At 41.0% G+C, this 16,489-nt stretch overlaps 1 protein-coding gene across 2 annotated transcripts; it reads left to right on the top strand.

The window, feature by feature from the left end:
* Nucleotides 1–1,663: 1,663 nt before the first annotated feature.
* On the top strand, nt 1,664–16,473 carry LOC139656250 (adenosine deaminase-like). 2 transcript variants are annotated; one of them, XM_071533757.1, is made up of 11 exons: nt 1,664–1,778; nt 6,351–6,412; nt 7,550–7,672; nt 9,068–9,211; nt 9,742–9,857; nt 10,843–10,967; nt 13,611–13,682; nt 14,501–14,602; nt 15,017–15,084; nt 15,196–15,325; nt 15,818–16,473. In XM_071533757.1, exons 1-11 carry the CDS (start codon nt 1,746–1,748, stop codon nt 15,920–15,922), a joined length of 1,080 nt encoding a protein of 359 aa, XP_071389858.1. In that variant the 5' UTR covers nt 1,664–1,745; the 3' UTR covers nt 15,923–16,473. The 2 variants fall into 2 exon arrangements, with proteins under 2 accessions (XP_071389858.1, XP_071389859.1); XM_071533758.1 differs by lacking the exon at nt 13,611–13,682.
* Nucleotides 16,474–16,489: the final 16 nt, after the last annotated feature.

Here is a 16,489-nt window from a genome sequence, read left to right on the forward strand (position 1 = left end):
CTACCAGGCTTTCTGCCTTCGTATCCCTGGATTTCTGCATCACATTCATCAGATTGTTTTCAAAGCCTTCTGTTATTTCTTCTCGCACGATTTGTCAGATCACGGAGGCAGCTCGGCGTTCTCCATTGATTGTTTGGCTGCAGCCCGAGTCTTTGATGTCATTAGTAAATCCGGCAAAGCTTACTTCAGAAGCGATAGGGACACGGATATGAAGTTCGTACCTTGATAGGATATATTCTTTGTTTGGCGTTTTCTGTGGTACAATTTAAAGTAAATTCGCAGAGGGCTGTGGCGAGAGCTTGGCGTGGTCACTCCATGCCGCCGGAAGTCAGAATGTTTCGTTTTGACAACACTTCAAATCTTCCCACGCATTCGCAAATGTTGAATCACCATTCCAAATAATGGAATGAATGAATACTCATGTGACAGACTGGCAGTCCGACAGAACAAGATAAACAGAGGGAAAGAGAAAGAGATTTCTTTCAATTGTTACAGTCTAGACCAGAACATTCCTCATATTTAAAATACTGTAAATATGATATGCCTATAGTGGGCTACAACCACAGGGTGGTGCTAACTGACAGAGACATCAGGGTCAATAACCATAACAATGGTGGATTTTCGACCAGGGGCATGAAGGGACTCCCATGAACCTTTTGTAGTTTCACTGGAACACTGTGAGAGGTTCAAAATATCTCAAAGATCTCCACAAATGCATGTTCATATGACTCCAACAGATCTGAAGGAGCTACTGCAGCTGTCTTCTACCAGCCACCCGCAGACATCTAGGGAGGGAAGTGGAAGCAGAAGAGATGACTGACCACTCACAAGGCCACAATGCTAATAGTGTCAGTTTCAGCAGAGGTAACTGTTGGTTAAAACATTAATCTGAGCCCAACATGTGAGTAACTGAGACAAAGCACATTATTAATTAGTTGTTTAGCCCCTCCTACACTTGCCACCTGAACTGTCATATAGCCAACTAAAACAGCTATGGTTACTAAAAAAAGAGTATAATAACACTAGCCTATTATACTTGTCTCCTACCCTTATGGAAAGAAAACAAAATACTGGCCTATTGTGTTCTCCTATGCGGAAGAGTAGTGGCACGTGAAACATTTCTGTTCTGGGTATTAGTCTCAGAATTCTGACTTTGTTCCCAGAATCTCAGAATTCTCAATTTAATATCAGAATTATGACTCAAACATTTTTCATATGTCGGCCTAATCCAGGCTTCATGGTATTTGTTTTGTCATGGCATTTTTTTTTTCTAATTTCTCTCCTACGGTACCAATATAATACAGTGATTTATAGATAATAGTTGGCTATCCTTCATAAATTGGTTGCTGGATAGCTATGGCTCTTTTTCGTACGGGTAATGTAATGATACTGAACATAGCTCCTGTGTTTAATTTTGCTTTGTTTCGTAATAAGGCTTGACATAATGTAATTAGCTCCATGGTAAACCTCTCAACACATGGGTACAAAGCCGCTGCCATACACGGCTGTTAATCCGTACTGTAGTCTACATACTGGTGTTAATGCCTGTACATTTTCGCCTATATCGGACAGTGGACTCAGTTAGTTTAAAGGCACTTAATGCAGTTAGTGCTGTAGGGTGGTTAAAGGCGTGTCCCTGAAGTATGCAGATAATAGTCAAGCGTGTTGCAATAGGCTTTGGGTTGCCAGTCCTCAGCTCTTTCTGTACTATCAGCAGATTCACCGGCGGTCGCAGCTGTTCCACAATGGCCGAACAAGTGGTATTCAACAAGCCAAAGGTACGTTATCAATCAGCAGGCTGTAATACGATCATTAATCATTCAAATGGTAAATCAGTGGATTATTGAGGAGTCTATGGAGGCGTATTCACTGTTAGAATAATCTACTTTTTAATGTCGGGTATGAAAAAAATCACTATTTACTTTTATTAAAAGGCTTGCCGCTGCATGTCTTTGTTTGATTTCTAAAAACAAGGAAGCACGTGGATCATTGCTTGCGATTTAACGTGTGGCTGTCCGGAAAAAAATGAATTACTGCTAACCACTACTGTGGGTTATGAATGAAACGAGTTGATACTGTACCAGCCCAGGTATGCTTTATCATTGAAGTCATAACGGCTAATGAAGCAGAGTGGCTTCTAACCGGCTTCTTCCGATCCTGCTTTTTAACTTGTTGTTGTTCTCCCTCAATACAATGCAGTCACTGTACAGTCATTCTACATTATGATGTGGGATGCAGCAGGGATTCACTTGAAATAGTTATGAAGGTTACAATTCATGTGATTGAGGCTCTACTGCTTCAGGCACCGCAATACATCCAGGCTTAGTTTAAAATGTTGCATCCAGATGCTTTGTCCTCCTTCCGGATCATTTTGGACAGGAACTGACAAGGCACTTAGAGAAATGAGCCTTTTAAATGTCAGGTAGTTTGGCATACATGTTAGGCACTTTAAGAGATGTACTGTATATTCACCAGTGCCCTTTGGAGTCTTGATGCTGACTGAGCATGCAACCCAGTACGGCCATGGGCTGACAGCTGATAAGGAAAGAGGAAATGATTGGCTCCCTAAGCTGACAGAGAAAGAGAAAGATAGAGACAGAGAAAGAGAAAGATAGAGATATACATAGTGTGTGTGTGTGTGTGACAGAGAGAGGGAGAGATGGGCTGTGTGTGTGTGGGGGGGGGGTATCGGTGACAAACGCTCACGAATTAGGAAAGGAGATATGGCTAAGCTTAGGGAGTGGCGGATGCTTTGGGAGATATTCTCATCAAATATTAATTAGTGTTATGGGTTACACTACAGTATAGGCTTATTACAGTATGTTACTCAAGTAATAACTAGTTAGACTGAGCAGACTGTGCTTTCAGTAAATGTCTTTTCTGGTTCAGGTTTACATTGTGGTACAGTTATAACAGATACATGACTCAATACTTGCTTGGAAGTGATAAATATGCACATAAATAAAGATGATCCTGTGATAATAGAAGGTAGAATGTGGCATTTATTGTTAGTCACAGATGGAGTGCAATGCAGTGCTTGCCGACCAATAGATGATACAAACATCCAGAATGTTTTGGCTTCATAAATCAGAGTAGACTATAATTCCCAGTGGGTTGATCCCAATCACCCATTTAAAATTGATATCTGCTGGTCAGTTGCAAAACAGTTAGAGGTTGTAATAGGCATTACCATGGTGGATTTCGTCAGGCTGTTGAATCTCTAGTGTTCTCCTCCAGAACAGCTTGAGCAGTGAAAACACACTGCTGTATTGTTTAGATGTAGACTCTTGGGGTTTCAAAACTATTAGTGTTAGCCATACGGACTTATATAACTTGCTAAGATGCCTGATGGAAAGTAAATAGGGGGAGAATTTCCAGAGGATGTCCTGAACTCGCAGATGTGTTAACCAGCTGCCTCTGAGTAGCGATACAAAGATCTAATGCTCTGATATCATTGGCGTAATATCAACCCAGTTTAAGACAGGCTAGTCTTTCAGGCTTTCACAGAAAGGACATAGATGTAAACAAAAGAGACACTCTGTACACTAATGGCATCAGCAATACACATTACTTACTGATGTAAACATTTGGGTGAAGACATCTGCTTTCTCTGCCTCATCTTTCGGTCTTCCTCTGTTTCTGCATCACTCTGCATTTTGCTCTCTCTCTTGTCGCACATGAGCCAATATACTCAGATGGACACACCTGTACAACATGTACATGTATGCATTCGTGTGCACACACACACACACACACACACAGTCTTACTTATGTCACTTTTGGGGTATTTACATAGACTTATATTCATTTCCTGGAGACTTACCCTAACCATAACCATAACCACTACTTGCCTAAACCTAACCCTTACACTAACCTTAACCTAACCTTAACCCTAACCTTAACCACTGACCCAAAAATCAGATTTTTACCAATTGGGGACACGGCTTTTGTCCCCAATTGCACAAGCCGTCCCCAATCAACTGGTCTTCAGTCTGGTTTGTGTCCCTGAAAGTGACTTAAGTCATACCCACACACACACACACAAATCAACAGACGCTGACACGCTTACACTTGCAATCGTGTGTTGGGTATTAATTGATCATGTGCCACCATGAATATCTGGCTTAAGAAAATGCAAACTAGTTGCTGACTAAGCAACTTGTAACAACCAACATCTACATTTTTAAACACTCAACTCTATATTGAAGGTTTTATTGCAAGTTAGTTTAATACTTAATACAAAAACTTTAATACACATCCCAAAAACTCAAAAGTTACATTGACACCTTAATTGCAGAGTGCTGTATTCTTCCTGAATACAGAAAATGCTGTATCTTTATATTTATTAATGCTAAATTGTCTTCTTCGGCTGCCTAGATGGTCACAGAAAATGACGATCAGGGGGAAGCAAGTTCCCTGAAAGTAATATTTCACACTTCACATGAAACATTTTAATATATCATCACACTCACCTCATCTCCACGATCAGCCAATGACAAAGAGCTTGAAAAAATATAATCTTAGCTCAAATAAGTATTAAAAGAGAAGTGTGAGTGACCAGAGCAGTGAATATCATTGTCCAACTATTCATAAACCACACAGGAATATATGTGCGTACGACAAATATTTTATATAAAGTGATTGCAGTAAATACAATAAGAAGAGGAAGCAACTATATTTGTACAGCACTTTGTGAGAAACATTATAATTTACATAGCACTTTGCATTCATAAATAAAAGCAAAGCAAAATAACCCTTAGAGAAGGTCATTACTTATTGAAGTGCAGGCTGCTCTGACAGTGACCTGCACCATATTTCCTTTTTCATTCTTTAACAAATCGGCTGCATAGTTGAAACAGGGTTCTCTGCGCATCTTCCAGCAAAAGAGACAAAGTCTCTTTTCAGAGTCAAAGTGGACAAAGACATGAGGCAAACAACATATATAGTCAGCCTAGACCAGGTGTACAATTGTCATTGGATAATTGGTTGAACGGGGTTTCAAATCTATTGGATAACGAATCCAAGGGTGGAAGTTGCCATAGTCAGTGTCCAAGTGCCACACCCCTAACAACATGTCAGAAACAAAAGAACATAGACCTCTCTTAAAGTTACAAAGATAAAAGTACAAAAAATACAAGTACAAATATCTGTCAAATATGACAAATTAGAGGAAACATGACATATTCAGTTCTTCATTTATGCCAAAAGGCTAACACCATGTCAGAAACAAAAGAACTAAAGAACACACACCTCTCTTAAAGTTACAAAGATAAAAGTACAAAAAGTACAATGACAAACATCCGTCAAGTGTGCCAAATTCGAGGGTACATACTTTTGCTTGTTGATACATCAACGGTTTGAGTCTGGTATCTGGCTTTGGGAGAGTGTTATTCAAATTCTCAAATAGTGATTGCTTTTATTGCTCTTTAATATGAGATAGCCTAGGAATTTGTTTTTTTCTTGGAGTAACTCAACACAGTGGAACTTGCTGGAACAGCTGGGTCGAGCTCAGCAGTGGAGATGTGCAGCCTAATATGGTGAAGTACCAGTAATGTGGGGAAATAGAGAAAAATACCACTGTTGCAGCCTTACTTGCCTTCATACATTTCTTACGTTACAAAATTCTGAGATTTTAATAGATGAAGGACTTGTTTCATTGTGATCTTACCTTCAGTAGACCGAAGCTTAACAGATCTGTTAAAGGTAGCAGTACAAGGCACAGGCAACCGTAGAATATAAATTAGATCAAATGAAAAATGGGAAAAGAAACTGACATGGAAAATCAAGGACAGTTCCCTCAGTTCCCTGTTCTTGCTCATTTCTTTCTTTCTTTTTCATTATTATTCACAACCAGAGAAGTAAGAACTAAATGTGAATCTCACCCTTAACCCACCGGTCATGGCTGCTGAGCATAGTTCAGGCCTCAGCTGTTGTAGGAGGGAAGATTTAGCGGTTTCATCTGTCAGGATAAATCATGGCTCTGGGTGATGGAAGAAGGGCCGGGACACTTTCTCCTCTCTGAACCTTCCTGGAATCCCTGGCCTTTTCACCACTCGCTGCCCAGTCATGCGTACTGCATTCAAGATGTGGTCCAACCAAAACACTGAACTGAACCACCGCCACACACCTCTTCCTCCTCTCTTTTTGATCCAACAGTATACTGGGTATCTAGCATTTTTTCTGTTCTTTCAATTTATAGTGTTCAATTGGAAGGTGAGTCCATTCAGACTGTCTGGCCTTTGATTCAGACTGCAGGTCATCTTTGTTGGGACTGAGGTGGCTCCGTCCATCTGTATAAAAAATTATGCAATGAGTTATTCTTAATTATCGTGCATTTTTCTCATCCACAGGTTGAGCTGCATGTTCACCTGGATGGAGCCATCAGGGTGCAGACTATTCTTGACGTTGCAGAGTAAGTTAGCCCATTTTTTAATTCTTACAATTAGTTTATATTGAGATTCAATTATTATTAGTTATGTTGGGGTAAGGTAATGATACGGAGCCCCTAAAGTCCCGAAAGGTGATATTTTTTTATCTTGTGCGAACAAGTTATTATCTTGTGGGAACAAGTTAATTATCTTGTGCGCACAAGATATTTATCTTGTGGGAACAAGTTAATTATCTTGTGGGAACAAGTTAATTATCTTGTGCGCACAAGATATTTATCTTGTGGGAACAAGTTAATTATCTTGTGCGCACAAGATATTTATCTTGTGGGAACAAGTTAATTATCTTGTGGGAACAAGTTAATTATCTTGTGCGCACAAGATATTTATCTTGTGGGAACAAGTTAATTATCTTGTGCGCACAAGATATTTATCTTGTGGGAACAAGTTAATTATCTTGTGGGAACAAGTTAATTATCTTGTGCGCACAAGATATACGGAGCCCCCAAAGTCCCGAAAGGTGATATTTTTTTATCTTGTGCGCACAAGTTATTATCTTGTGCGCACAAGATAATTAACTTGTTCCCACAAGATAAATATCTTGTGCGCACAAGATCCATATCTTGTGCGCACAAGATAATAACTTGTTCGCACAAGATAATAACTTGTGCGCACAAGATAAAAAAATATCACCTTTCGGGACTTTAGGGGCTCCGTATAATGAAACTAACCCCATGATTAATTTTTTCTTTGTTTGGCAGTATTTAAAACACCACCTTACCAGTTTTACTGATTATCTGTACTTGTCTATATGGAATCTACTGTATGTTCAGAACAAATGACAAGTATTGGCTAAATTAATGGCTGCATAATTAAAAGGCCACCACTGTGACAGAATGTAGCACAGCCCATGCTATTTTATTTATTTATTTTATTAATAGTGCATCAGTCAAGTAGGTCGGCTCAGGCTTCAACACATCACACAAACAGCAGCCCTCTGTTCCACTTTGCTTTGTGAGAGTGCAGATCCCACAGGAGGCAAAATAAACCCCTTGTCATTTCAAACCTGCTAAGTTTATTCACCCCAGGTTAAAATGCACCGCAGTTCCTCTTTGAAGTCTACTACTCTCACTGAACTGTTTGCTTTCCGCTTCTCCCTCCAGGAGACGCGGCATCCCTCTGCCAGCAAATACCGTCGAGGAGATGACACAAATCATTATCGTCCAAAAGCCTGCCACCCTCACCGAGTTCCTTGGAAAGTTCGCCGAGTACATGCACGTCATTGCGTAAGTTTAAACATGTGCTGACGCCTCACCTGTATTGATTCGGTTTCATAATGAGCGGAGGGGTTTCCTTGCCGAGCAGGAGTGTGCAAAGAGAGTGTGCAAAGAGAGTGGGAGTTGAGTGACTAAGGGTCAGGGTTCACCTCATTAGCGTTGCACCAAGGTGTAAGGTGAGGATGAAAGTTCAGTCAAACAATTTATGATCATAAGCGTTCACTTAGATAGCGCAGTCAAGGTCTATTTAAGTTCTTTTAACACCAGAGTGTGTAGACCCACCCTGTTTGTGAGTGGTGGGACTGTGATGTAAGACACAGTGGGATTATGCAATGTTTTCTGTAGCAGGATGAGGGACGATTTTAAATGCCACGCATGCAGAACGGGAACTCGTCACCATCGAGATCAAGTGTCACCTTGCCAACCGTGCCACAGGGAGACTTAAAGTTGTTCGGAAACCCTTCCTGTGTGTTTTATATTTAAACCTGCCTGCCAAATACTCCTCCAGCGACAAGGCTGAACTGTATAGAAAGGACTAAACAGTCTTTCAGATACTCAGCGGCCGTGAAAGTGTGTAACAATGACTGTCTGTTGTGGCTTGACAGCGGCTCGCTGTTGTGCTGAATGGACCATTCTGTATCAAGGCTCTTGAAAGCCTTGTGGGCAATATTGCTTCAACAACATAGGGAACTTGCTAGCTGGGTTTGGTGCATGCGGGGTTGTTGTACGAGTTTGATGGTTGTGTGTGTGTGTGTGTGTGTGTGTGTGTGTGTGTTATGTGGGAGGCGGCGAACAACAGGCATTCAGGCCCGTGCAGTGACCTGAATGCCTGTATCACTTCCAGTGTAAATGCTGGAAGCGGTGTTATTCTCTGGGATCTGTGCTGCCAAATCTGAAAGAAACAGGAACATGGAGCTACGGCTCTCATGAGATAACAGTTGCAGAACATTACTCAGTGGTGTTATGCAAGGTGGTCGTACAGTCAAGAGGGACAGATGTTGTAAGTGTATCATTTGCAATAATCTTACAACATTGCAGATCTGGTTTCTCTCTTCCGCTCTTGTGCACCAAGTTCCTATCTGAAAGAAACATATGTGAAATATATTCCCAGTTATATGAAATATAAGCAACTCTCTACCATCCTGGCATGCTGCTTTATGTATTTGGTGAGAGGTGTTGAAAATAATAAAATCATATCAGTGCATCAGTGTAAATGTTATATTGCTTACATTGCTTATTTTGAAAGCCATCCTAATGCATCATGCTTTAGATAATCGATTAGGATTGGAACAAATTGCATCTATTAGCTGTGGCTAATGGTTTTATTTGCACTACTAAGATAAGTTTATCAGTGCCAAAGGGCGACGCCACTTATTCTGTGTTTTACTTGCGGTTCTTTGTCAGCGGAGACAGAGAGGCCATCAAGAGGATCGCCTATGAGTTTGTGGAGGACAAAGCCAAGGAGGGAGTGATTTATGTGGAGGTCAGATACAGCCCGCACTTCCTGGCTAACACTCAGGTGGAACCCATCCCATGGAACCAGAAAGAGTAAGTCTTCACCCAGTAGCTGCAGCCCTGGTCCAAACCTGTGTGTAAAGTTTAGCGTTTATCGACTCTCAGTGGAATAATATAATGATGATATGGTGATTTTTGGGATATCGTGACACACAATTCTGCTGTCTAATTTTATTTTAAAAACACTAACAAAATGAGGTATGGTAAGAATATTATTTGAAAATTTCAGTTTTGTTTGACATCACACCTAACCCGGTTCAATGGGATGTACAGTATATATATTGATATCAAATAAAATCCTTATGATTATTGTAATATTGATTTCAACCATCCCAGCCCGATTACATTATATATTAGTGTATCATTACTGGCTACATTCAACATTACATGTATAGAGGGTAGAGATAATGATAAAAAGCCCTTCTGTTCTTTGAAACAGTTGTGGTCAGAGCTCTGGGTAAACATCTACAAACAACCAACCTAACCCTGTATATCCTTGCCTCTGTATATCCCTGAACCATATCTCTCTGTGTATCTCTTGCCACTGTGTTTTCCCCCCCCAGAGGAGACCTGAGCCCAGATGAGGTGGTGCACCTGGTCAACAAGGGCCTGAGCGAGGGGGAGAGGGCCTTCAATATCAAAGCCAGGTCCATTCTATGCTGCATGCGCCACATGCCAAGTAATGAACTGTTCATGCTCCTGTCTGGCACTAGTAGCAGTAGTAATAGTAGTAGTAGCTCTGTTTCTTTCACACAACCATTTCCTTGAGGAATTGACATAACGCATTACCATGCAGACAGTAAGGAGGGACTCTTAGATACTGTATATACAGTATGTGTTGTACAGCTGAATGACCAGCTGCAGTCCTTATCTACCACACTATACTCTATATTCTGTGCAATATCTCTTGTAAAACATAATATCCCTGGGGAATTACAGATGTCGTTTTCATGTAAGAGACTTCCTGACTTCCTAGAGGACATCTGATTTTGTCATTATATATTGAAATATCAAGGGCTATTTTAGGAATACATTTCATTGCACAAAATGATCTGTATGTAGTTTGATTCTGCTTTACAATGAGTGTGCACAGTAATATGTCAATATTATATATCTGATATATAATATTGTTTTTGAGTATGTAAACACTATGTTCCACCTACAATAACCAAGATAAAATCATATTCTGATTGTGAGATCTAAATGTGATGGCTGGCACATGCCACTATTATCTGGGCTGCTGTATTATGTATACACCTTGTCCTGTTTATTTTGGGTTTTGTGGTAGGTGTATGTTTTGTTTTTCGTATTATTCAGTCAATTTGTGTATGGAAGGACATGAAAAGACAAGATATGAAGATGCATATAAAGAGATAATCCTGAATAAGACCATAACTTGGATACTCTGACTATATAAACACACTCACTGTGACATTTTGATTAATGTCAGTCCATGCTTGTCACCACCACAGTGCAGATGCAGTGTAGCATGATGCTTAGACTGTATCGTGCCATTTCATTTATACATCATCAGCTCCAAGCTAGTGTTTGTCTGTATGTGTGTGTGTGTGTTTGTGCCTAGGTGGCACTGTGTGTTCGACTTGGTAGGACCACCCCAGCATGCTGCTCGCCGTCTTGTAATCCATGTGTGTTTGACTCTACAGGCTGGTCCATGGATGTGGTGGAGCTGTGTAAGAAATATCGTCATGAGGGAGTGGTAGCCATCGACTTGGCGGGTGACGAGTCTCTGAACTGTGAAGCCTATCCCGGGCACAGGATGGCCTATGAGGTAACTAGGGCGACGCAGCTCAACATAACACTGATACTCTCTAATACTTGGTTGGTGTGTATTTATTTTTGTGTATTCTTTAACCGGTCTCACGAAGGTGTTAATCAACTGGCTAATGTTGCTTGGTGAGACGAGCCGCAGGGCAGAGGCTTACTGTCAGTCTCACACTTGCTGTTGAAGGACAGTTCTCCTCACTGCTCCACCCTGCTGCCCCAGTCAAATGTCCCTAATGCATTTATAAGGGTGTAACAGCCACTGGCCCAGCAAATGTGGTTGGACACTTTTGCAGTTTATCCTTCATGAAAATTGACAGCGTTGCTGTGCAGTAATTTCTGGTCTACACTCTATACTCATACCCAGACGAAGACAGTGTTGCTGTCGAAACGTTGGTTTCAGAGAATTCTGCGTCGGAGCTGTGGGAGTGTGGCTACAATTTTTACTCCTGTGGGCCGGCACCCCACTAACACTGGTGTGCATTTCAATCTACTTTCACATTGTACATGTAGTTTTCACAATATAGTATTCTGTTGTTACATCCCTGACACCTTCACCAACAAAGCTGGAGGAGGTTATCTTTTCACCCCGTCTGTTTGTCTATTTGTCGGTCTGTTAGAAAGACATCTCAAAAAAATAATTAATGTATTTGGATGAAATTTAATGGACAGATGACCCGTGGCCCAAGGCTCAGTTGGTTAGATTTTGGTGGTGATCTGAATCTGGCATTTAGCCTAACTATTATGCTGTGTTCACGCACTGATGGGAAGCTCCGACATTCAGGATTTCCAAGTTGGCTGCTAAACAGTGTTTCACATGCTGTTTTTAAGCCGGAGGCTGCATCTTTGCAAGTTGAAGAACTGCTTAGTGTTTGCGCTCTGCTGAGTGCCTTGTAATACATTATGTATTAGGGAGACTTCCATTAAGTACTTAAACAGTGTCATTGTGAACTTACAATACTTTTGATAAGTGATACCATTTGGCTCTTTTGCACCTAGTCAATATTTTTTGCACTTTCCAATTAGACTACTTAGGTGTGCACATTCTAGTTTTGTGTGTGGGAGAGCCCAGTCTCAAATTGATGAGGACTTAATGCCTTAATCTTTAGCCAGCAGGGGAAGACGCTGGCTCCCCACCAATTTACACTGGAGCTTTTCAAAAGAATCCAAAAGTATAAGCTTTTGGCTTGGAGCTAGAATTCATTGATTATTTCAGAGAAGAATGCTTATCTAATCAATTTTGCCTGTCAGATCATAATGAATGTGACACATTAATCGGTTAATACAGTTCAGCACTGCGCGTCGGTCAAATCGTTTCTGAAATTAATGGAGCACCAGATGGGTGGGGTTTGTCTGCATGAGGATAGTTCAGATAGTGTCAGGTAAGTTAATTACAAAAGTCAGTTTACAGAAATGTATCGTGAATAGACTTTCAAACACTTTCCTTCGATTGTTAATACTTTCTGGTGCTTATTGTGCAGTCCTTGACACCAAAGTAAGATGTAAAAACTACTTACAAGGACTATTTGACCTAGAATCAATCTGAGAAGCTTGATGAATACAGACCCTGTGGCCTTCACCATGTCAGCCCATGTCAGGCCAGCAGAATATGCCTGTGCCCTCCAGAGATTATGCACTGTGTCTTTACAGTAGTGAGAGTGTCCGGGTGCAAAGGTGAGCAGTAAACATAAAAATTCTTCACATTTGAGTCTTGTTGGTTCTCTCTCTGATAACTGAGTTGGTAAGCATTCCAGAGATTACACATTGGTGGCTTTACAATGCTCAGTGTGTGGGTGTGAAGGTGTAAACACGATAAAAAATCTTTACATTTGAGTCTTGCTGCTTCTAGTTCTGATAATGAAGGTAAAATACAACTAGTCATGAGTCATTAGAGGCACACAATGAGTCAATAATTTGTAACCTGGCCATAACTTCCAAGTATTGTCTAAGCTGTTCCCTGATTATGTGTAATTATAGTATTTGTAAATCCCTCCCTACCCCTTTCAGGCAATAACATGGACAATGCCGTAATACCATGCCACTTCAATGTTAGCAAAATTAATTTAAACATAATTTGTGTTTTGAATATTATTCAGCTCTCCAGAAATGAATTTTATAGCTCATTCGTTGTTTCCCGTTTGGACGGGTTCTGAAATCCAGTTAGGGTTCAGAATCCTGTCAGAATCTGAAATGATGGAAGAAATGAAAACACGTGCTTCAATTATTAACGGGGGAGCAAGACTCACAGAGCAGAGTCCACACTAATATCGAGGGTTATCTTCTTAACTACATAACCTCTAGATTCATACTCCGAGATATGGGAAGCCACACTTAGTTTGCTAAAGGTTGAGTGTGCTAAAAAGGAAACAAATGCTCTAATCTTGAAGGATGTCTTGTCATTTCTCTTTTTAGTCTTGTGAACACGCAGTACAAAAATGATCTGTCGTATCCATCACTGAACAGTATATATCCATCAAAGAATGCTGCTTTGTTATTCACAGTATTACTTATTGTGAAACAAATGTGTTCAAAAAGCTGTCTAAAAACTAAAAGCCACATCAGCAGGGACCGCAGCATCAGTGATGTGAAAGCCAGATGTTTGGCTGGGCGTTGGGGTGTTAATGTGTTCCATGTCTGATGTTGTTGACAGGAAGCAGTGCGCTGTGGGGTCCACAGGACAGTTCACGCAGGAGAAGTGGGCCCAGCTTCTGTGGTGAAAGAGGTAAGCCGCCCCTCCAGACCCCCCGGCAGCAAGGACCAGAGACATTTCTTATCGGGGTGTCATCTAGGACCTTTATCCACCTCTACGATCCTACACAAGTCTCTGGTACACCCACCCCACCCCTCCTGACCCCTTGAGCTATGCTGGCCTGTAAAACAAACACTAAAGTCACATCCTCACAATAGAGATGAGTAAACTAGCTAATTAGAGCAGAGATCCAACAGAAACAAGTTGTAAAGAGGTTCCAGGTTCCAAGATTTCTTACAGTGCTGACTATTTGCTCGTAGCACCATATATATCTTATGATCATTTTGTGCTATGGAGCAGCAAAATCGTACTTATTGCCCCTTTAAAGAGCAAATACTGAACCACATAGGGTAGAAAATTGCTGCTGCACTGCTCTCTATGGGTTGAAACTGTCAGGCATGTTGCACTTGTGGCCATACCCCAATCAGTGATATCACAGCAGGTGTTGTATAGAGAGCAGTGAAGCAGAAATCTTCTTCCCTATGTGACTTAGTGTTGATTTGCTCTTCAAGCGCCCATCCCAACTGCTTTGTCTCAACACCCGTCATTCAGAAACTATGTCTCACTACACTGCGGCTGCCAAAGCACTGCGTCTCTCTGCGTCGTTCTTCACTGGCCACTTTCTAAGGAACCCATCCCTCCAAGTGACAGGTCAACTATGCAACGAAAGACAAGTGTGCCTCCAGAAATAGCCCTGCAGGTTCTGCTGACATGTACTAGTGAGGGGTTTTTTTCTTCTTTTTTTAACCTTTTGCATCTGCCTCATGACCCCTGTGTGATATGTGTGTCAGGCTGTAGAGGTTCTGAAAGCTGAACGGGTCGGACATGGCTACAGAACCCTGGAGGACCAAGGCCTGTACAAAAAACTGCTGGCCCAGAACATGCACTTTGAGGTACGGAACCACCCAGAAGCACTAATACAATTATTACCACTATGTAACCACTATGTCATTTCTTGTCAGCATATCATTGACAAGGTTATTATTACACCTAATACAAGTAGCACCAGTTGCATTTACAGTGCAAATGTCCACGCTCATTATCTAATCTATTAAATGTACCGTGCCCTGTTCATCATTATACAACGATAATTTTGATCTGGTCATAGATCAAAAATTGAATTATTTTATCTGCTAATGTCAACGATATAATTGTTGGACATGTTATTACTGTGCCCACTAGTTAAGACATGGTAATACAGTGACCCCTAGTGGAGATATAAGTAACACTATTTGAAGGGGAAAAAAGTGTTTTTACTATAGTAGTATGATTTGGTCTTACCGTGATATACTGCTGTGTGATTTCAGGTTTGCCCCATATCCAGTAAACTAACAGGTGCCTGTGACCCAGACTTCACCAAGCATCCTGTCATCACGTGAGACAGTATTTCTATGCTCGATAATGGGACTGCGTTGAAGTAAATTTGGGTGTTTATTTGTTTGTATTTGTTTGTATTTGATCAATACCCTCGTGTTCACATGTGCAGGTTCAGGAAAGACCGGGCTAACTATTCCCTGAACACAGATGACCCTTTGATCTTCAACTCCACCCTGCACCTGGACTACTGCACTGCGCAGAAATACATGGGATTCACTGAGGAGGAATTCAAAAGACTGGTGAGACCAAATAATGCATGAACATCCAGAGTGGTAGTTAACAGGCTTAGGGTGTTTGTTCACTTCAGATGTCAGTGTTTAGTAGCTGTGTGGATTATTTGTTTTCCACATGAATTTTTAATTCATATTCAATATTCATATTCAAACTCTCTTCTGAATTGAAACCATAGGTTGTAGTTGCCCTGTGCAATGCTGTTCTCAGTTGCTCATTAAAGCAGAAATATGTCTGCACAAAGATGAAAGTATTCTACTGCACACTGAAAGGCCTCAGACCCATTTAATATTTACATATTCTTAAACAGAAGTAACAAAATACATTAGGGAGAACAATGTGTTTCAGCACCAAGCTCCATCAGGTTCGCTTATTTGGATTCAGTGTGCAGTAGATTATCTTCTGAACTGACTCAGTTAACATTGAAGCGAGCCCATAACCTGCTAGGAAGCAAACTGAAAACGTGCTTCATTGACTCCTTGACTCCTCCTGTCTGGCAGAATCTCGGTTCAGCGCAGTCCTGCTTCTTGCCTGAGAAGGAGAAGAAGGACCTCCTCAACAAACTGTATGAAGCCTATGGGATGGTACAGACCACTGCCTTTTGAAGGAAGCACTGAAGAGGAAATTTGAAGAGGCAATGTGAGCCAACCCAGGGACAAATCACTTGGCACCCTTAATCCCCTCACCGGACACAATGGAATGTCTCTTTCCTCATTTGTAACCAGCCATATACCCTGTAGAGCCAGTCATATATCAAGTATACTGTACATCAAGACAGTTACGCTCACCTCTACTCATACATCAACACTTATACCTTTTGATACTTTAGTTTACAGTGTAGTTTGTGAAGATATCATGGTCTTAAATAACAGAACAATTGATCTTCAGTTTTCCCCATTTCTCCAAGTGAAGGTCAATCGGTGGTCTGCAATATGCAAAAAATATGGACGAGCGATTGCTTTTCAAAAAGCAGAACATGTTTGTGAAGCAGATTTTGTTATGCATTCTTCTTCATCTTGTGTTTACATCCTGTTGTCACAACACAATAACAATCAGGGCAAATTGAGCATATCATATGCTTATGGTGCAGCAACATTACTCAACGTTCATATCGAATCACACAGTCTAAACGTCTTTGTCGGTCCTGAGGGAAAGATAGGCCAGGTTGTCAT

The sequence above is a fragment of the Centroberyx affinis genome, unplaced genomic scaffold (genome assembly GCF_046629955.1).
Source record: "Centroberyx affinis isolate AG114_WGS23_722 - 3 ecotype Tasmania unplaced genomic scaffold, CSIRO-AGI_Caff_v1 ptg002425l_1, whole genome shotgun sequence".
NCBI lineage: Eukaryota > Metazoa > Chordata > Actinopteri > Beryciformes > Berycidae > Centroberyx > Centroberyx affinis.